The sequence below is a fragment of the Puma concolor genome, chromosome A1 (genome assembly GCF_028749965.1).
Source record: "Puma concolor isolate L17-30 chromosome A1, mPumCon1.1.hap2, whole genome shotgun sequence".
NCBI classification, from domain to species: domain Eukaryota; kingdom Metazoa; phylum Chordata; class Mammalia; order Carnivora; family Felidae; genus Puma; species Puma concolor.
Window position 1 is genome coordinate 155,323,567 of NC_141667.1, and position 22,577 is coordinate 155,346,143.

General features: G+C 37.5%; 1 protein-coding gene across 1 annotated transcript in view; it reads left to right on the top strand.

Moving 5' to 3' along the window:
- LOC147584576 (butyrophilin subfamily 1 member A1-like) overlaps window positions 1-22,362 on the top strand; it is a 252,076-nt gene extending 229,714 nt beyond the window's left edge. The window contains exons 6-7 of the mRNA XM_086716962.1: window positions 18,368-18,493; window positions 21,766-22,362. Coding sequence (XP_086573088.1) covers window positions 18,368-18,493; window positions 21,766-22,362 — 723 coding nt within the window. The remainder of the gene's footprint in view (window positions 1-18,367; window positions 18,494-21,765) is intronic.
- Window positions 22,363-22,577: the final 215 nt, after the last annotated feature.

Sequence of the window (22,577 nt, forward strand, 5' to 3'; positions counted from 1 at the left end):
CGATTTCTATATCATAAACTATCAATTCTTTCAATTGGTCTCCCTGTATAACATTAGTTAGTTATCAGTTGAAACTAATTTGTTTCTGGTAATGTTATAAATCATAGGTTGTGTAACCAATTTTCATTTAAATACAGTCACACTGTGGCATTTTTGTTGAAATATTTTATCTGTTTATTACATATTTGTTTTTAAGGCCCGAAGAAAGTATTCAGATATTCCTTTATGATTTTTTCTACTATGACTTCCAAAATGCATAACCATACCTGAATTTTGATCGTCAACTTGGTTTCTGCTAATTCCTAACTTCTTTATAATTAAATATTTATTGATGCTAATTAGCACTTTATGTGATAAGACCACAACCAAATATATAACAATCAAATTTTCGCTCTTTAAAAAAGATTTACATTTTTCCGTGTTATATGTAAAATTGTTAAATATGATCTTCATATGTTTTGATATTCTGTATCCAGGTTGTTTTGTTCGTTTTGATTTTTTTTGTAACACTTGGCCTTTTTATTTAAGAGAAACTCGACTTTGTTACTTAAAAAAATAATTTTTTAATGTTCATTTTATTTATTTTGAGAGAAAGATTGAAAGAGCAGGGGAGGGGCAGAGAAAGAGGGATAGGAAGGATCTCAAGCAGGCTCTGTGCTGTCAGTGCAGAGCTATGGGAACTCTAACTCAGGGACCATGAGATCATGTCCTGAGCTGAAGTCAAGAGTCAGATGATCAAGTGACTGAGCTACCAAGGTGCCCTAGGCGCATGTTTCTTAGTGATTTTATCTTTGTGCCTTTGCACTTGTTTTTCTCTATTCCTGAAATACTTTATTTCTGTGCTCATGTCACAATTAACTCTGCTTTCCCTGTGGGAACTTGGTGAATGATCACGACCACAGAGAGGGATCTGAGTACTCTATGGAATCCCACAGCCATGCAGTCTCTCATTATTGCTTAGCATGGTGCTTTGTGCATGTGACAGGTCAGAGTTCTGTGTCCTCCTTTACTGAGGGAGCCTGATCCGTGCAGAGCTAAGGGCAGCCAGTCCACAAATATCTGTTGAGTGGAAGAAATGATTTTTATTCATATTTTTTGTCGTTTTCTGTTTGTTTTCCTCCTTGGTTTTCTAGATTATGTAGGAAAGGAGAACAATATTTCCATTGCTATCCTGTTCGATGGCTTAAAGATCACATAACACCTAAATTACAGAATCACATAGGTGAAAATTAATCTCTTACATTGGCTTCATCTCATAGTGGTCTGAAACTCACGTCTTTGGACATACAACTCTGGGTCAGGTGAGGCAAGGTGAAGAATCTTTTCTTCACATTTCTGGCAGCTATGCCAGAAATGGGCTTGCCCAGGAGACTTCCAGTTAGGATCTATGTGACCTCAGGACAACCATGTGGAGTGTGGATTTCATACCCTATGTGTGGATATAAATGGGGTGGGAGTTGGGAGGTAGCAACTTGATGAATACAGCAAAATCCTCCTTAAATGAAAGAGGCAGTATTTGAGCATTTAAGCACACAGATGACCCTCATGTGAGACCAATTTTTCTCCTTCGCTCCACCAACCCACACTCCTATACTCAGTTATCTTTCTTGGAGGATCCACAAGCTTCATGGGAAGTGAGAGGCAGTAGCAGACCTGAGGCAGAAGTGGCAAGGGACATTGCATGGCCTGGACAGTTAAATATTCAAAATATGCATCAGAAAAATAATTTGGCATAGTTTATTTGCAAGGATAATGGTGACATTTAATGAGATTTGTACCTTGCTTGAACTTAATGATTTCCAAGTTATTCTACCAACCAGTTTTAAAGGCACATAGAACTATGTGTAGTATAGTCATATTTGGTCAAATGTTTAATAAATATCTATTGTGAAATTGCACTTATTTCAATGAATGAGGTACTTTCCAGGAAACATACTATACTATTGCTTACTTAAGACACTTCCTGGGGCACCTGGGTGGCTCAAATCCCTTGGGTGTCTAACATCGGCTCAGGTCCTGATCACAGGCTTTGTGAGTGGGAGCCCTGATTCAAGCTCTGTACTGACAGGTTGGACCCTGTAGCCTGCTTCAGATTCTGTCTCCCTCTCACTCTGCTCCTTTGCTCTCTCTCTCTCTCTCTCTCTCTCTCTCTCTGTCTCTTTCTCTCAAAAATAAATAAACATTAATTATAAAAAATAAAGAAACTTCTCAAAACAGGGCTAAGGAAGACATTTGCTAACTCTTTGAAATAATAAAAAAAGAGAGAGAGAGAGAGTGTTATGACGTGTTTGAGGGTAAAATCCATAGGAATTGCATTTCATCTTAAGTATGCTGCCATGTAGAGTTTATTCTGGAGGACAAATCAGCAATAATTTAATAATTTCAGATTAATTTAAGATACAGTTGGTAGGTTTCCACGCCTGTATGACTAAACAGCCTGTGGTTTGGAACATTTTAAGATGTGTATCAGGAAAACACCTACTTATTGTCAAAACTCCAAAACAGCTGTCTTGAGTTTATTTGGTTCGCATTAAGGATTCATTACTTGAGCTGAGTATGCTAAAGACTCCACCTTCTTAATGCAAGGTAAGTAAAACATACCGTCATTCTGAGGAAATCATCCGTTCTCACTTATTTTTTTTTCTTTTTTACTTTTTTTTATTCTTCATTTTCTGCTTATCAGCTTCCCGATACTAGAAATGATCCCGTGCTAAAATGCAGTCCGTAAGGCCACTTTAACACTACCGTCTTATCTTGGAAAGGATGGATGCAATTTTTAGGTCCTTAGCACCTATTTTCTCAAATTTCAGACCTCATCTAAAAGAGACTTTTTTTATTTTATTTATTTTTTTTATTTATATATGAAATTTATTGTCAAATTGGTTTCCATACAACACCCAGTGCTCATCCCAAAAGGTGCCCTCCTCAATACCCATCACCCACTCTCTCCTCCCTCCCACCCCCCATCAACCCTTAGTTTGTTCTCAGTTCTCAACAGTCTCTTATGCTTTGGCTCTCTCCCACTCTAACCTCTTTTTTTTTTTTTTTCCTTCCCCTCCCCCATGGGTTCCTGTTAAGTTTCTCAGGATCCACATAAGAGTGAAACCATATGGTATCTGTCTTTCTCTGTATGGCTTATTACACTTAGCATCACACTCTCCAGTTCCATCCACGTTGCTACAAAAGGCCATATTTCATTTTTTCTCATTGCCACGTAGTATTCCATTGTGTATATAAACCACAATTTCTTTATCCATTCATCAGTTGATGGACATTTAGGCTCTTTCCATAATTTGGCTATTGTTGAGAGTGCTGCTATGAACATTGGGGTACAAGTGCCCCTATGCATCAGTACTCCTGTGTCCCTTGGATAAATTCCTAGCAGTGCTATTGCTGGGTCATAGGGTAGGTCTATTTTTTTTTTTTTAATATATGAAATTTATTGTCAAATTGGTTTCTATACAACACCCAGTGCTCATCCCAAAACGTGCCCTCCTCAGTACCCATCACCCACCCTCTCCTCCCTCCCACCCCCCATCAACCCTTAGTTTGTTCTCAGTTCTCAACAGTCTCTTATGCTTTGGCTCTCTCCCACTCTAACCTCTTTTTTTTTTTTTTTTTTTTGTTCCCCTCCCCCATGGGTTTTTCTTAAGTTTCTCAGGATTCACATAAGAGTGAAACCGTATGGTATCTGTCTTTCTCTGTATGGCTTATTTCACTTAGCATCACACTCTCCAGTTCCATCCACGTTGCTACAAAAGGCCATATTTCATTTTTTCTCATTGCCACATAGTACTCCATTGTGTATATAAACCACAATTTCTTTATCCATTCATCAGTTGATGGACATTTAGGCTCTTTCCATAATTTGGCTATTGTTGAGAGTGCTGCTATGAACATTGGGGTACAAGTGCCCCTATGCATCAGTACTCCTGTGTCCCTTGGATAAATTCCTAGCAGTGCTATTGCTGGGTCATAGGGTAGGTCTATTTTTAATTTTCTGAGGAACCTCCACACTGCTTTCCAGAGCGGCTGCACCAATTTGCATTCCCACCAACAGTGCAAGAGGGTTCCCGTTTCTCCACCTCCTCTCCAGCATCTATAGTCTCCTGATTTGTTCATTTTGGCCACTCTGACTGGCGTGAGGTGATACCTGAGTGTGGTTTTGATTTGTATTTCCCTGATAAGGAGCGACGCTGAACATCTTTTCATGTGCCTGTTGGCCATCCGGATGTCTTCTTTAGAGAAGTGTCTATTCATGTTTTCTGCCCATTTCTTCACTGGGTTATTTGCTTTTCGGGTGTGGAGTTTGGTGAGCTCTTTATAGATTTTGGATACTAGCCCTTTGTCCGATATGTCATTTGCAAATATCTTTTCCCATTCCGTTGGTTGCCTTTTAGTTTTGTTGGTTGTTTCCTTTGCTGTGCAGAAGCTTTTTATCTAAAAGAGACTTTTTTTTAATATCCTCTCTTGTATCTATATAAATGCATTTACAAGTCAAATAATATATTTTTTAATTTTGTGTTATTTTAGTATTGTTATCAATTATTATTATTATTCAGTAAATACGTATCTCTTTCTATGTCAGAGAAATATACTGGATCGTCAAGTTTCTGGGTGTCTGTTTTCAAATGTGGACCAAGTTCTGGGGCAGATTTTCCATGAATAGGGATAGGAAGACACTTTCTAACATACTTTTTTGTTTGTTTCTTTCTTTATGTATGGAAAATAGAAGAAGAGAACGGTAAGTTGATATTTAGTTTTCAACATTCCACACTTGAAGTTTTTTTTCATTTTAATAAAACAACAAAATTCAGACATTCCATTTATGGCCCAGACATGTTTCAAAGCAACTAAAATGTATTTCTGCTACTTTTGTAAAAGTGAACATAAGTATTCGTAAGACAAGGAATGATGTAGGCCTAAATGGAGAAGAACAAGATGCATCACCTGGTGGTGCTGAGGGCCGGGACTCAGGTCTTATATCTGCCTCATTCAGTGAGGACAGTCAGCTTTTGTGCATATAATAATTAACCATCTATTGTATACTCAGTGCTTGAGAAACACTGAGGAGAAAAGATTCTCTTTCATCATTGAAGTTGCTGTCTTACAACAGATGCAAATTCCACATTCAAATAATAAAGGAAAAACAAATATTCTAAGAGTGTTATGGAAGAGGATTCATGATGCTCTGAACACATACAATGGTGAGATTGGACTTATTCATAAGGTTGTGGATTTGCTGAAAAGCAACAATGAGGATGAGGCTAGTTATATTGAAAGGGACAGGTAGGTAGGTCAAAGAGAAAACTGGTATGTGTAAAGCACAAAGCACAATATGCTTATACTTTTCAGAGTAGAGATCATGCACCTCTTTGGTTAGGTTAATTCCTAGTTATCTAATGGTTTCTGGTGTAATTATAAATAAGACTGATCCCTTACTTTCTTTTTCTGCTGGTTCATTGTTGGTGTATGAGGAATCTAAATAGAATTCTGCACATTGATTGTGTATCCTGTGACTGTACTAGATTTCTGTATCATTTCTAGAAATTCTTTTGTGAAATCTTTTGGATTTTCTATAACATGTCATTTGCAAGTAGTAGAAGTTTGACTTCTTCTCTATCCATGTGGATGCTTTTTATTTCTTTGTATTGTCTGTTTGCTGAGGCTCAGATTTCCAGTATGATGTCAAGTAATAGGGGTGAGAGTGGATATCTATGTTTGTTTGTCTGTCTGTCTGTTTGTTTTTTTTTTTTTCTGACAAATCTTTCAGCGGTTCCCCATTGAGGATGATATTAAGTGTTGGTCTTTCACATATGGTTATTATTTTGTTGATGTAAATTCTATCCCTATTTTGTGGAGGACTTTTAATTATTATTATTTATTAGTAGTAGTAGTACTTTTTAAATCAAGAATTGACACCTGGGTTGCCTGAGTGGCTCAGTCACCTGACAGTCTGAATTTTGGTTTCAGGATGTTTTATGATCCCAGGGTCCTAAGATCAAGACGCACATCAGACTCAGTGCTGAGGATGGAGTTGTTTAAGATCATCTCTCTTGCCCTCTCTCTATATATCCCCCTTGCTTATGCTTGTGCTCTCCAACAATTAAGTAAATGTAAAAAAAAAAAAAAAGAATTGATGCTGTACTATGTTAAATGCTTTATCTGCAGCTATTGACAGAATCATATAGTTTTTCTTCATTCTTTTTTTGAGGTGATGTAACACATTGACTGATTTGGGAATAGTGCACCACCCTTGCAGCACAGGAATAAATCCCACTTGGGCTTGGATAATGACTGTATGAATGTACTGTTTGATTCAGTTTGCTGGTGTTCCCTTGAGAATTTTTGCATTCATGTTCATTAGGGATATTGGCCTGTAGTTCTCTCTTTTTATTGGATTCTTTGTCTGATTTTGGTATCAGGGTAATGCTGACCTCATAGAATGAATTTGAAAGTCTTCCTTCAATTTCCGATTTTTGGAATAGTCTGAGAAGAATAGGTATTAATTCTTCTTTAACTGATTTATAGATTTTCCCTGTCAAGCAGTCAGGTCCTGGACTTTTGTTTGTGGGTAGAGTTTTGATTAGGAATTTAATGTCATTGCTGGTTATTGGTCTGCTCAAGTTTTCTCTTTCTTTCTGTTTCTGTTATGGTACGTTATATGTTTCTAGAAGTTTTTCCATTTCGTACTTTTTGTCCAAATTGTTGTCATATATTTTTTATACTATGTTCTTATCATTGTTTATATTTCTGTAGTGTTGTTTGATATTTCTCATCTCTCCTTTGTCATTTCATTTACTTGTGTCCTTTCTCTTACCTTTCTGATAAGTCTGGCAGGTGTTTATTAATTTTATTCTTATTTTTTTACATCCTGCTCCTGGTTTAATTGATCATTTCTACTATTTTGTTTGTTTGCTTGTTTCAGTATCTTTTATTTCTGTTTGAATCTTCATTGTAACTTTCCTTCGGTAGGTTTTAGGCTTTGTTTTTTATTCTTTCTCTGGCTTTCATTTAAGGTTAGGTTTTTTGTTTGAGGTGTTTCCTGCTTCTTGAGGTAGGTATTGTTCTCTACTTTCTTTGGGACCACTTCAGCTGTATTCCTAAAGCTGTGGACCATTGTGTTTTCATTTTCATTTCTTTGCATGTATTTTTATTTCTCTTCATTTCCCATTCATTCTTTAAAACCACGTTCTTTAACCTCCTTATATTTGTGGTCTTTCTAATGTGTGTGTGTGTGTGTGTGTGTGTGTGTGTGTGTGTGTGTGTTTACTTCAAGTTTCATAGCATTGGGGTGATAAAAGATGCACAGAGTGATCTGACTCATTTCATCTCAGTGAGGCCTGAGATGTTATCTATTCTGGAGAATGTCCCTAGTGCAATTTAAAAAAATGGACTATCTCAAAATAAAGGCTTTTTTCTTTCCCCCAAGCAAAGAACACCATTAAAAGAATGAAAACCTAGTGACAGGGAATAGAAAATTTCAATCATAAATGTGTTAAGGGACTAACATCTAAAAATATAATCAAATCATTCAATTCAATATCAAAACCTCAAACAGCCCAATTTAAAAATGTAGAAAATCTATGATTAGATTTTTCAAAAAAATAAATAAATAAACATACATATGGCCCACAGTCCCATGAAAATATTTTAACCTGTAGAAGTTTTAGTTTGACTCTGTAACTTATTTGTGTTTTTTTCTTCTTAAAGGTAAACTCCAGGAAAAATATGGTAAGTCATTTATTACCTCCTTATATTTATCAGATTTATCACAGTATCTAGAGCTCAGGGGTTTCTTCTTCTTGAAGCATAGATTTCCAAGGAAAACAGTCAGTAAAAATAGAAGGAAATAAATACCAATTAGGAATCTGGGATTGTGTATTCCCTTCCCCTTTGTCTTCATTAGCTTGTTCACGTGTCCATGACCTCTGTTGGGTCATTGTGCTTATAAACCCTTGAGGTTTGCCAATGTATCTTTGATTCTACAGAGAGGACACGCTGGTTAATACCTGGGCAAAGTAGAAAAGCAAGGTCTGCCGCAAACCCACCAGGAATCCTGAACAAGCACATGGCACTACATTTCAAAGCAGAGCACAGCCTGGTCCACCATCCAAATGTCTACTAAAGTTAGCTATTCTCACTTTTTGTTGGTTAGATTGCAGTGTACCTTTTACTTGCCAATCTGCTTTCATTGGAATTGAGAAAAGGGAGCTTGTGTCAAATGCACCTGTGGAACTTTCTTCTCTTCTGCATTTTCAAAACATCCTCATGTATTGAGGATTCTTTCTAGCCTCCTGACCCCCTCACATTTTAAAATCTTTTCTCATGTGCTGCAGATGAGTTTCCAAGGTATGAATTGGTGTTTGTATTACCGTCAGTGTATGCCCCCTTTAAAGTGTCCGGGAAAAAGTACGTCTCTCTATGCAAAGAATTCTTCTTGGCATGAGCGATGAAGACTGAGTCACTGTTTCAGGTTATTCCTGACTCTGGATATATTCCGCACCCAAAGGCTCATGGATCCTGTCCCAGTCTCTTGAAGCACAGATCCCATGTGTAATCTCGATGAACTTTTTTGGGGGAATATCCTGTCATGAGCTCCACACAATCAACAGGTGGAGGGGCATGGACTGATTTGTTTCTTATACACAACACCTGCTTCTTTTTCCCTCTTCTCTAGCTCTTATTTTCACCTATTGCTAAATATCATACCAAGTCAGGCAAGAAAGACTTGAGTAAAATCTGTTTCTTTAGAAATTCTTCCATACATGCTTTATTGGATGCATTATTATTTATTTTGGTTTTACACAGAACTCTTATTTAAACAGAAAGGAGAGTAGTTTTTGTTTCTATTTAGAGGCAAACAGCATGGAAAATATATACTCCATCAACTAAAATTTAGCAAACGATTTCCATATCATAAACATTTTGTTCAACTGGCCTACTTCTATAAGATTAGCTATCAGTTGAAACTATGTTGTATTTGGAAACACTATAAATTATAGGCTGTGAAACCAATTGTCATTTAAACAAAGTCACACTGTGGCATCTTTGTTGAAAGATTTCACCTGTGTTTAAATATTTGTTTTTAAGGTCCCAGGAAAGTATTCAGATATTCGTTTATGATGTTTTCTACTATGACTTCTATAATGCATGTCCATATCTCAATTTTGAACTTCTCCTGGGTTTCTGCTAATTCTTGACTTCTTTGTTATTAAATAGTTATTAATGGTAACTTGTACATTCTATGGTAAGATGCCAACCAAAATATCACAGTCTAGTTTTGGTTCGTTGAAAGTCTTTACATTTTTCTGCATTATATGTCAAACTGTTAAATATGATTTGCATAAGCTTTGATATTCTGTATCCATATTTTATGTTTTTGTTTTGATTTTTTTATTTTTTTTTTTTTACCTTTTGACCTTGTTACTTAAGAGAGCGTTAGTTTTTTTTTTTTTTTTTAATTTTTTTTAACGTTTATTTATTTTTGAGACAGAGAGAGACAGAGCATGAACGGGGGAGGGTCAGAGAGAGAGAGGGAGACACAGAATCTGAAACAGGCTCCAGGCTCTGAGCGGTCAGCACAGAGCCCGATGCGGGGCTCGAACTCATGGACCACGAGATCATGACCTGAGCTGAAGTCGGACGCTTAACCGACTGAGCCACCCAGGCGCCCCAATTTTTTAGTATTCATTTAATTTCATTTGAGAGAAATCATAAGAGAGAAGGGGAGGGGCAGAGAAAGAGGGATAGAACGGATCTCAAGCAGGCTCTGTGCTGTGAGTGCAGAGCTATGGGAACTCTAACTCACAGACCGTGAGATCATGTCCTGAGCTGAAGTCCAGAGTCAGATGCTCAAGTGACTGAGCTACCAAGGTGCCCTAGGCGCATGCTTCTTAGTGATTTTATCTCTGTGTCTTTGTACTTGTTTTTCTCTATTCCTGAAATACTTTATTTCTGTGCTCATGTCACAATTAACTCTGCTTTCCCTGTGGGAACTTGGTGAACGATCACGACCACAGAGAGGGATCTGAGTACTTTATGGAATCCCACAGCCATGAGATCTCTCATTACTGCTTTACATGGTGCTTTGTGCATGTGACAGGTCAGAGTTCTGTGTCCTCCTTTACTGAGGGAGCCTGATCCCTGCAGAGCTAAGGGCGGCCAGTCCACAAATATCTGTTGAGTGGAAGAAATGATTTTTATTCATATTTTTTGTCCTTTTCTGTTTGTTTTCCTCCTTGTTTATCTATATTATATAAGAAAAGAGAACAAGAGTTCTATTGCTATCCTGTTCGATGGCTTAAAGATTACATAATACCTAACTTGTACAGAATCACTTAGGTGAAAATTAATCTCTTACATTGACTTCTTCTCATATTTTTCTGAACCTCATGTCTTTGGACATACACCTCTGGACCAGGTGAAGCAAAGTGAAGAATCCGGTACTGGAGCTGCCAGTAATGGGCTTGCCCAGGAGACTTCCAGTTAGGCTCTACGTGACATCAAGACAACCATGTGGAGGGTGGATTTCTTATCCCATGCAAGGATACAAATGGGGTGGGAGTTGGGAGGGAGGACCTTGACAAACATAGCAAATCTCCCCGCCCCCCATAAAAAAGAGTCAGTATGTGAGCATCTAAGCACACAGATGACCCTAATGTGAGACCAGTTTTTCTCCTTCACTTCCATTAACCCACATTCTGTTCTATACTCAGTTTTCTTTCATGGGGGAACCACAAGCTTCATGGGAAATAAGAGGCAGTAGCAGACCTGAGGCAGAAGTGGCAAGGCACATTTCATAGCCTGGAGAGTTTAGTATTCAAAATATACACGGGAAAAATAATTCTGCAAAGTTTATTTTAAAGGATAATGGTGAGATTTAATGAGGTTTGTACCTTGCATGAACTTAATGATTTCCAAGTTATTCTACAAACCAGTTGTAAAGGCACATAGAACTGTGTGTATTATAGTCAGATTTGGTCAAATGTTTGATAAATATCTATTGTGAAGTTGTACTTATTTCAATGAATGAGGTACTGTCCAGGACACATACTATATTATTGCTTACTTAAGACACTTCTTGGGGCGCCTGGGTGGCTCAAGTCCCTTGGGCATCTGACATCGACTCAGGTCCTGATCACAGGGTTTGTGAGTGGGAGCCCTGATTCAGGCTCTGTGCTGACAGGTTGGAGCCCGTAGCCTGCTTCAGATTCTGTGTCCCTCTCACTCTGCCCTTTCCTCTCTTGCACTCTCTCCTCTGCCTCTCTCTCTCCAAAATAAATAAACCTTTTTTTTTAAATAATGTAACTTCTCAAAACAGGCCTAGGGAAATCATTTGCTGACTCCTGGAAATACCAAAAAAAAAGTTACTGTTTTGTGTTTGAGGGTAAAATCCATGAGGCAGTCCATTTCACCCTATGTCTGCTGCCATGTAGAGTTTATTCTGGAGGACAAATCAGCATAAGTTCAGATTAATTTAAGATACAGTTGGGAGGTTTCCACGACTGATGACTAAACAGCCTATGGTTAGGACATTTTAAGGTGTGTATCGGGAAACCACCTACCTATTGCTCAAACTCCAAAACATATGTATTGAATGTTTTTGGTTGTTCACATTAAGGATTCATTACTTGAGCTGAGTATGGTAAAGATACCACCCTCTCAATGCAAGGTCGGTAAAACATACTGTCATTCTGAGAAAATCCTCCGTTCTCAGTATTTTTTTTTTTCCTTTTCCTTTTCTACTTATCAGTTTCCAGATATTATAAATGATCTTGTGCTAAAATAAGGTACTCAAGGACAGTTTCAGACTACCTTCTTATCTTGGAAATAATGGGTAAAATTTGTGGGTATTTGCACCTATTTTCCCTAATTTTTGGACCTCACCCAAAAGAGACCTTTTGTAATATTCTGTTTTATGTCTATATAAACACATATAAAAGCCAGATAGCTTTTTAGATTGTGTTATTTATTATTATTATTATTAATATTCAGTAAATAAATTGCTCTTTCTATGTCAGAGAAATATACTGGATCGTCAGCTTTCTGGGTCTCAGTTTTCAAATGAGAACCAAGTTCCAGGACAGATTTTCCATTGATAGTGATAGGAGGACACTTTCTAACATACTTTTGTTTTGTTTGTTTCTTTATATAGCAAAACTAGAAGAAGAGAACGGTACGTCCTATTTAGTTTTCAACATTCCACCCTTGATGTTCTTTCATTTTAATAAAACAACAAAATACAGACATTGCATTTATGACCCAAACGCATTTAGAAGCAGGTAATATATCCTTCTGCTATTTTTTAAAACGTAACCTAAGTATTCATAAGACAAGGAATGATGTAGGCCTAAATGGAGAAGAATGGGATGCATCATGTGGTGAGTTCAGGGCTGGGACTCAGGTGTTAAATCTGCCCCATTCAGTGAGGGCAGTCATCTTTTCCGCATATAGTAATTAGCTACCTATTTCATACTCAGTTCTTAAGAAACACTGAGGAGAAAAGACTCTCTTTTGCTATGGAACTTGCTACCTTACGACAGATGCAAATTCCACATTCAAATAATAAAGGTAAAACAAATATGGAATATGTTATAGAAAAGGATTCATGATGCTATGAACACATAAAATAGAGTGGACTTATTCATGGGATTGTGGATTTGCTGAAAAGCAGCAATGAAGATGAGGCAAGTGGTATTTCTTTAATATGAAATTTATTATCAAATTGGTTCCCATACAACACCCAGTGTTCATCCCAACAAGTACCCTCCTCAATGCCCATCACCCACTTTCACCGCCCTCCTACCCCCCATCAACCCTCAGTTTATCCTCAGTTTTTAACAGCGTCTTATGGCTTGCCTTCCTCCCTTTCTAACTTTTTTCCCCTTCCCCTCACCCCCCCCCCATAGTCTTCTGTTAAGTATCTCAGGAACCACATAAGAGTGAAAACATATGGTATCTGTCTTTCTCTGTATGACTTATTTCACTTAGCCTAACAGTATCCAGTTCCATCCACATTGCTGCAAAAGGCCATATTTCATTCTTTCTCATTGCCACGTAGTATTCCATTGTATATATAAACCGCAACTTCTTTATCCACTCATCAGTTGATGGACATTTAGCCTCTTTCCATAATTTGGCTATTGTTGAAAGTGATGCTATAAACATGGGGGTAGAAGTGTCCCTATGCATCAGCACCCCTGTGTCCCTTGGATAAATTCCTAGGAATGCTATTGCTGGGTATAGGGTAGATCTATTTTTAATGTTTTGAGGAACCTCCACACTGTTTTCCAGAGCGGTTGTACCAGTTTGCATTTCCACCAACAGTGCAAGAGGGTTCCCGTTTCTCCACATCCTCTCCAGCATCTATAGTCTCCTGATTTGTTCATTTAGGCCACTCTGGCAGGCATGAGGTGATATCTCACTGTAGTTTTGATTTGTATTTAAATGATGATTACTGACTTTGAGCATCTTTTCATGTGTCTGATGGCCACCTAGATGTCTTCTTTAGAAAAGTGTCTAATCATGTCTTCTGGCTATTTCCTCACTGGATTATTTGCTTCTCAGGTGTGTAATTTGGTGAGGTTTTTTTTTTTTTTTTTTTATAGATTTTAGATACTAGCCCTTTATCCTATAAGTCATTTGCAAATATCTTTTTCCCACTCCATAGGTTGCCCTTTGTGGTTTTGATTTGTATTTCCCTGATGAGGAGTGACATTGAGCATCTTTTCATGTGCCTGTTGGCCATCTGGATGTCTCTTTTAGAGAAGTGTCTGTTAATGTCTTCTTCCCATTTCTTCACTGGATTATTTGTTTTTCGGGTGTGGAGTATGGTGAGTTCTTTATAGATATTGGATACTAGCCCTTTGTCCGATATGTCATTTGGAAATATCTTTTCCCGTTCCGTTGGCTGCCTTTTAGTTTTGCTGATTGTCTCCTTTGCAGTGCAGAAGGTATTCGTCTTCCTGAGGTCCCAATAGTCATTTTTGCTTTTAATTCCCTTGCCTTTGGAGATGTGTCAAGTAAGAAATTGTTGAGGCTGAGGTCGGAGAAGTTTTTTCCTGCTTTCTCCTCTAGGGATTTGATGGTTTCCTGCTGCACATTCAGGTCCTTCATCCATTTTTAATTTATTATTGTGAATAGTGTAAGAAAGTGTTCAGTTTCATCCTTCTGTATGTTGCTGTCCAGTTTTCCCAACACCATTTGTTAAAGAGACTGCCTTTCTTTAATTGGATATTCCTTCCTGCTTCGTCAAAGATTAGTTGGCCATACTTTTGTGGGTCCAATTCTGGAGTCTCTAATCTATTCCATTGGTGCATGTGTCTGTTATTGTGCCAATACCATGCTGTCTTGATGATTACAGCTTTGCATTAGAGGCTAAAGTCTGGGATTGTGATGCCTCCCACTTTGGTCTGCTTCTTAAATATTACTTAGGTTATTCCAGGTCTCTTGTGGTTCCCTACAAATTTTAGGATTCCTTGCTCTAGCTTAGAGAACAATGTTGGTGTAATTTTCATTGGGATTGCATTGAATGTGTGGATTGATTTGGGTAGTATCGACATTTTAACAATATTTATTCTTCCGAACCATGAACACGGAATGTTTTTCCATTTCTTTGTATATTCTTCAATTTCCTTCAAGAGCTTTCTACACTTTTCAGCATACAGACCTTTCACATTTTTTGGTGAGGTTTATTCCTAGGTATTTTACGATTCTTGTAATTTTGAATGGGATAAGTTTCATTCTTTGTCTTTCCGTTACTTCATTTTTAATGTATAATAATGCAACTTATTTCTGTACATTGATTTTTTTTATCCTGCGACTTTGCTGAATTAATGTATCAGTTCTAGCAGGCTTTGGGTGGAGTCTATTAGGTTTTCCATGTCATCTGCAAAAAGTGAAAGCTTGACTTCATCTTTGCCTTTTTTTATGACTTTGATTCCTTTTGTTGTCTCATTGCTGATGCTAGAACTTCCAACACCATATTAAACAACAGCGGTGAGAGTAGATATCCCTGACGTGTTCCTGGTCTCAGGGAGGAAGCTCTCAGTTTTCCTCCATTGAGGATGTTATTAGCTCTGGGTTTTTCGTAAATGCTTTTTATGATGTTTAAGTATGTTCCTTCTATCCGACTTTCTCGAGGGTTTTTCTTAAGAAAGGATGCTGAATTTTGTCAAATGCTTTTTCTGCATTGATTGACAGGATCATATGGTTCTTTTCTTTTCATTTATTAATGTGATGTATCACATTGATTGATTTGAGAATGTTGAGCCAGCCCTGCAGTCCAGGAATGAATCCCACTTGATCATGGTGAATAATATTTTTTATATGCTGTTGAATTTGGTTTGCTAGTATCTTGTTGAGAATTTTTGCATGCATATTCAATAGGAATTTTGGCCTCTAGTTCTCTTTTATTGCTGGGTTTCAGTCTCTTTTGGGGATCAAAGTAATGCTGGCTTCATAGAATGAGTCTGGAAGTTTTCCTTCTCTTTCTATATTTTTGAAAATCTTGAGAAGGATAGGTATTATCTCTACATTCAATGTCTTGTAGAATTCCCCAGGGGAGACTTCTGGCCCCGGACTCTTATTTGTTGGGAGATTTTAGATAACTGATTCAATTTATTCGCTGGTTATGGGTCTTTTCAAGTTTTCTAGTTCGTCCTGTTTGAGTTTTGGAAGTGTGTGGGTGTGTAGGAATTTGTCTGTTTCTTCCAGCTTGTCCAGTTTGTTGGCATATAGTTTTTTGTAGTATTCCCTGATAATTGCTTGTATTTCTGAGGGATTGGTTATAATAGTTCAATTTTAACTAATGATTTTATCTATTTGGGTCTTCTCCCTTTTCTTTTTTTTTTTTTTAATTTTTTTTTTTTAACATTTATTTTTGGGACAGAGAAAGACAGAGCATGAACGGGGGAGGGGCAGAGAGAGAGGGAGACACAGAATTGGAAACAGGCTCCAGGCTCTGAGCCGTCAGCCCAGAGCCTGACGCGGGGCTCGAACTCACGGACCGCGAGATCGTGACCTGGCTGAAGTCGGATGCTTAACCGACTGCGCCACCCAGGCGCCCCTCCCTTTTCTTTTTGAGATGTGTGGCTAGAGGTTTATCAATTGTTCATTTTTCAAAAAATAAACTCTTCGTTTCATTGATCTACTAGAGTTTTTTTTTTGTTGTTGTTGTTTTTTTTTTTTTTTTTTTTAGATTCTATATAGTTTATTTCTGCTCTGATTTTTATTTCTCTTCTTCTTCTGGGTTCGGGTGTCTTTGCTGTTCTGCTTCTATTTCCTTTAGGTCTGCTGTTAGATTTTGTATTTGGGATTTTTCTTGTTTCTTGGGAAAGGCCTGGATTGCAATGTGTTTTCCTATCAGGACTGCCTTTGCTGTATCCAAAAACTGTTGGATTGTTAATTTTCATTTTAATTTGTTTCCATACATTTTTAATTTCTTCTCTAATTGCCTGGTTGACACATTCATTCTTTAGTAGGGTGTTCTTTAACCACCATGATTTTAGAGGTCTTCCAGGCTTTTTCCTGTAGTTGATTTCAAGTTTCATAGCATTGTGGTCTGAAAGTGTGCATGGCATGTTCTCAATTCTTTTATACTTATTAAGGGCTGTTTTGTGTCCCGGTATGTGATCTATCTTGGAAAATGTTCCATGTGCACTGGAGAAGAAAGTATATTTTGTCACTTTGGGATGCAGAATTCTAAATATATCTGTCAAGTCCATCTGACCCAATGTATCATTCAGGGCCCTTGTTTCTTTATTGATCCTGGTAGAGATGATCTATTCATTGTTGTATGTGGGGTATTAAAGACCCTGCAGTTACCACATTCTTATCATTAAAGATGCTTATGTTTGTGATTAATTGTTTTATATATTTGGGGGGTTCCTGTATTCGGTGCATAGACATTTATGATTGTTAGCTCTTCCTGATGGATAGACTCTGTAATAATTATATAATGACCTTCTTCATTTCTTGTTACAGCCTTTAATGTAAAGTCTAGTTTGTCTGATATAATTATGGCTACTTCAGCTTTCTTTTGACTTCCAGTGGCATGATAAATAGTTCTCCATCACCCACTTTAAATCTGAAAGTGTTCCCAGGTCTGAAATGAGTCTCTTATAGACAGCAAATAGATGAGTCTTGTTTTTTATCCATTCTGATACCCATGATTTTTGACAGCAGCATTCATTCCATTTACATTAAGTGTTATTATTCAGTGTTAAAGATATGGGTTTGGAGTCATTGTGATGTCTGTAGGTTTCATGGTTGCAGTGATGTCTCTGGTACCGTGTGGTGCTTACAACATTTCACTCACAGAGTCCCCCTTAGAATCTCTTGTAGGGCTGGTTTAGTGTGATGAATTCTTTCAGTTTTTGATTGTTTGAGAAAACTTTTATCTCTCCTATTCTGAATGACAGCCTTGTTGAATAAAGGATTCTGGGATGCATTTTTTTTTTTCTACTCATTACAGTGTAGAATTCCTGCCATTCCTTTCTGACCTGCCAAGTTTCAGTAGCTAGGTCTGCTACTACCCTTATGTGTCTACCTTTGTATGTTTGGGCCCATTTATTCCTAGCTGCTTTCAGAATTTCTTCTTTATCCTTCTATTTTGCCAGCTTTACCATGATGTGTCATGCAGAAGATCAATTCAAGTTATGTCTGAAAGGAGTTCTCTGTGCCTCTTTGATTTCAATGCCTGTTCCCTTCCCCAGATCAGGGAAATATTCAGCTATTATTAGTTCAAATACACCTTCAGTCCCTTTCTCTCTTCTTCTTCTGGAATTCCTCTGATACAGATATTGTTCCGTTTGATTGCTTCACGTAGTTCTCTAATCCTCCCCTCATACTCCTGGATTTTTTTTTATCTGTCTTTTTCTCAGCTTCTTTTTTTTCCATAATTTTATCTTCTAGTTCACCTATTCTCTCCTCTGCCTCTTCAATCCAGGCTGCGGTTGCTTCCATTTTATTTTGCATCTCATTTATTGCATTTTTTAGCTCCTCATGACTGTTTCTTAGTCCCTTGATCTCTGTAGTAATAGATTCTCTGCTTTTCTGCATGCTTTTTTCAAGCCCAGCAATTAATTTTATGACTATTATTCTAAATTCTTTGTAATATTGCTTAAATCATCTTTGATCAATATGTTAGCTGTTACTAATTCCTTGAGTTTCTTTTCAGGAAAATTCTTCTGTTTCATCATTTTGGGGTCCCTGTGGTAGCTCCAAACTACAGGGCACTTCCCCTGTGCTGTTCTAAGAAAATTGTGTTGGTAGGTGGGGCCACAGCAAGACCTGATGCCTGCCCACAGACCACCGCTGGGGCCACAGTCAGACTGGTGTGTAGTTTATCTTCCCCTCTCCTAAGGCCCGGACTCAGTGTGAAGTGATGTGGCCCCTGTCTGGGGTGCTTGCACAGTGCCAGGCATGTGGTGCTGCTTCCATGGGATCTGGCCAAGGGCATATTAAACGGTGGATCTGCCGGTGCCCTGGGGTGAGAGGGGTAGGCTTAGGTAGATTTGCCTTAGGTGGTCCCCTGCGGGAGGGGCCCTGCAGCACAGGGAGGGAGGCAGGCCTGTTGGTTGGAGCAATGGATCCACAGAAGCACAGCTTTGGGCATTTGAGCGGTGCAAGCAAGTTCAGTGATGGGAACAAGTTCCCTTTGGAATTTCACCTGAGGGATGGGAGAGGGAAATGGCGCTTGCCAACACCTTTGTTCCCCCACTGAGCTCTGTCCTTCTGGAGTTCAACAACTCTCCCTCCCAGCATCCTCTCGACCTCCCTACTCTCTAAGAGCAGAGCTATTGACTTTTCACATTCCAGATGTTAAGTCCCGCTGGCTGTCAGAACTCATGGAGTCTGGCCCCCCTGATTTTGCAAGCCAGACTTTGGGGGCTCTGCCTTGCATGATGGGCTGCCCCTCCACCACCTGTATCCCTCCCACCAGTCCATGTAGCATGCATCGTCTCTCTGCCTTTCCTACTCTCTTCAGTGGGCCTCTCGTCTAAGCTTGGCTCTGGAGTGTCCATTCTGCTAGTGTTCTGGCAGTGTTGTGGGTTATTTAGGCAGATGTGGGTGGAATCTTAGCAATCAGCAGGAAAAGATGAGCCCAGTGTCCTCCTATGTTGCCATCTTCCGAAGATGTCCCTAGATCTTCAAGGCTAGAGGTATTAAAGAGGGGAGGTATAGAGGTATACCTTCAAGGCAAGAGGTATATTTCAAGGGGAGGAATAGTATGTGCAAAGCACAAAGCACAACATGCATTAAACTCGGGGGGGGGGGGGGATGAGCCCAGGATACTATTAGAGGACACACTATTATCCAGGTGACTCTGGTTCAGACAACCCATACAAGGCTATATGTAGGCAATGGCTGGGAAATACAGTGTCATTTTCCTTTCTAAGAATTATGAATGTTGTCCAGGAAACATAATTTTGAACATTATCCAAGAAAATCAGCAAAACATAGAAATATTAAACAATAAAGTGGTGCAGTGACAATATTTTCTTTTCAAAAATGTTATTCTTTTTTTTAATTAACATTTATTTATTTTTGAGAGGCAGAGAGAGACAGAGTTTGAGCATGGGTTGGAGGCAGAGAGAGGCATAGAATCCAAACCAGACTCTAGGCTCTGAGCTGTCAGCACAGAGCCCAACTTGGGACTCAAATGCACGAACCGCAAGGTCATGATCTGAGCTAAATTTGGATGCTTAACTGACTGAGCCACACAGGCACCACCCAAAATGTTATTTTTTGTTATTTACTTGGTAAGTAAAGTTTCTCTGTGAGGATAAAAATGTACATATATTAAAAAGAAAAGAAATGTAAACATATTTTAAATCAATCTCTCACTACATCCCATTCTTTCAGAAAGGATAAAACTCCTGGGACAAGAAGGTGAGTAATGAAAATGACCACCTCTAACCCTGACTCATGCACTTTCCTTTTGATCACACATCTCCTTGCTGTTTTATTCACTGTTAAATCTTGGATTCAAATCTATACTAATTTATTTATTTATTTATTTATTTATTTATTATTTATATTTAGGATTGAAGTTTCTTCGACGGTATGCAGGTAACTAAAGACTAGTATTTGGATATTGATTCTTACTTTTAGCAAGCACACTGTGTCACTGGAGCCTTAACACACTCACCAACTCACACAACACATACAAACTCATCCCTGGTTTTTTTTTTTTTTTCTTCTATAAAATTTCTAGTTTGTCATGCTTATTCTTGGGTAGTTCATAGCTACAACTCCTTACATATAGCAAATGGTGTTGCTCTCTGAGGTACAGTGATGGAAGGAAACAGAATATTAAAGCCCAAAATGATACTACCAAACATGCTGTTTGGAACCAGAAGTGAGTTCGGGGGCGTTACCAGGTAGGTGACAGGGAATGGGGTAAGGACAGGCTGTCATTTAACTATGTTAGAATGGACGCTAGTAACACAATGACGCTAATTGCCTATGGACCACAATCAGTTGTCCTTCATGTAATTTGTTAAATGGAAAACTCCTACTTACCTAGGATATCTTTTGACTTCTAACAAATTGTCAAACTTGTGAACCTTATTGAATATTAGGAACAATAGCATTTTCATTACATTTTACGTATTTGTATTATTTCAAATAAAATATTTTTATTTCATTTCCACACGTACACTGTGAAGAAGAAAAGTCAGATATTTATACACTATTCCACAAAGAAATGTATAACTATTCTTAAGAGATTTCTCCAGTCTATATAACTAATTGACATAATCTTCACATTAATTAGACAACTTTAGAAGTACATTTACCAATTGGAAAAAGTACAGTCTAGATATCCAATGCTGCTTTGTAAAAATGTCCATTAACAATTGAGTTGCAATGTCTTTAAATGCACATAATACTATATTTACAGTGCTAATATGAGTCTTTAGTGATTTTTATATTATATGAATACTGGTAGAACTTTATTTGTGGTTATAGTAAATAAGTAAAATTTATTTTTGCCTACTGCTATGGCAATTCTTTCATAGCAAAAGAACTTTTAGCCTGTATTAACAGAATACAGGGTAATTGGGTAAATATCTGGATCATTTTACCTCCGACTTGTGTGCTTATATGCTTTCACCATTTTACAAATTATTTTTAGATTCATGTATCTGAAAACTTGTACTCATGTGAAGGTACTTTTAGGAAAAGTAATTCATTAAATCTGCTTAAATTCCAAAGAATGATTTAGGGAAAATTTTAAATTGTCAAAGCATTTAGATTTCAAGCAAAAATATATAATTGTTTCTCATGACTTCATTAACTGAAAAAGACAGACCTGGGTGTGAATCCAAACATTGATGGATATTAGTAACCATAGTTGGACAAACTTCTCTAAATCTTTGTTGTCTCAACTACAAAATGAAAAAAAAAATTCTACAGCTCATTGATGTGTTATGAAAATTATTTATAAATGTGCTTCAAAGAGCCTGAGGCACATAATAAGTGTTTGGTGAAACACTGGTCATATTCATAAATTATTTGACTAGAATATATCTGCATTTTTATATACTTATTTTTTCCCCATTCTGCATAAATCCTCATTTGAAAATGAGTTAAAATTTTTAACTTGAAAGTTAACTGTGTGATTTGATAAATGGAGGTGATATAAAGAGCATGAATTGAGGGAATGTAGCAGCTACATTTGAAGAAATTAGAGAAAAATCCTAGATAGAGGAAGGACCCTTCTATATTGTGTTTATTCTTGATTATTATTGACTACAGCCAAGACTGACAACATGTTCTTCCATAGACAATGTTACCCTGGATCAAGGCACAGCTCACCCAAATCTCCAAATTACTGAAGACAAGAGAAGGGTGAAAACAGTCGATATCTCTTGGGAACTACCCAGAGAAAGGAATCCATTAAATAAGCTATTCCGGGTTTTAGGTCAGCAATTTTTTTTCAAAGGTAGACACTACTGGGAAGTGAGTGTGAAAAATAAATTAAACTGGACTCTAGGCATTTGTAAAGCTTCTGTCTGCAGACAGGGAGAAATCATGCTGTCCCCAAAGACCGGATTCTGGACACTATGCTTTAAGAGAAGCAATGGCTACAAAGCTCTTGAAAATCCACAGATAAAACTTGACCTTGAGGAATCTCCTGAGATTATTGGTATCTTTCTTGATTATGAGGCTGGGAGAGTCTCCTTTTATAATGTTACAAACCTGTCTCATATCTACACCTATAAAAACTGCTTCAGTGACCCCCTGAGACCATATTTCTGTCCTGGCCCCAATGACCAAGGTGAAAATGAATATTCTCTGACCATCCTTCCATTAGGTAATATTAAAAAACCCAGAAGAAGATGTTCTATTTGACTGAGGAAAAAGTGCCTTACTTTAAATCAAGTGAAATTTGGGATTTATATATCTAATGTATAAATATTATATACAACATAATATATATAATTTTAGAATTCAAATGGTGTTCTTCCTTCAAATAAATCTAAAAAAACACTTTGATGTTATAAATTACACTTCTAAAAAATTTTCTTTTTCTTTTTTTTTTTAATTTTTTAACATTCATTTATTTT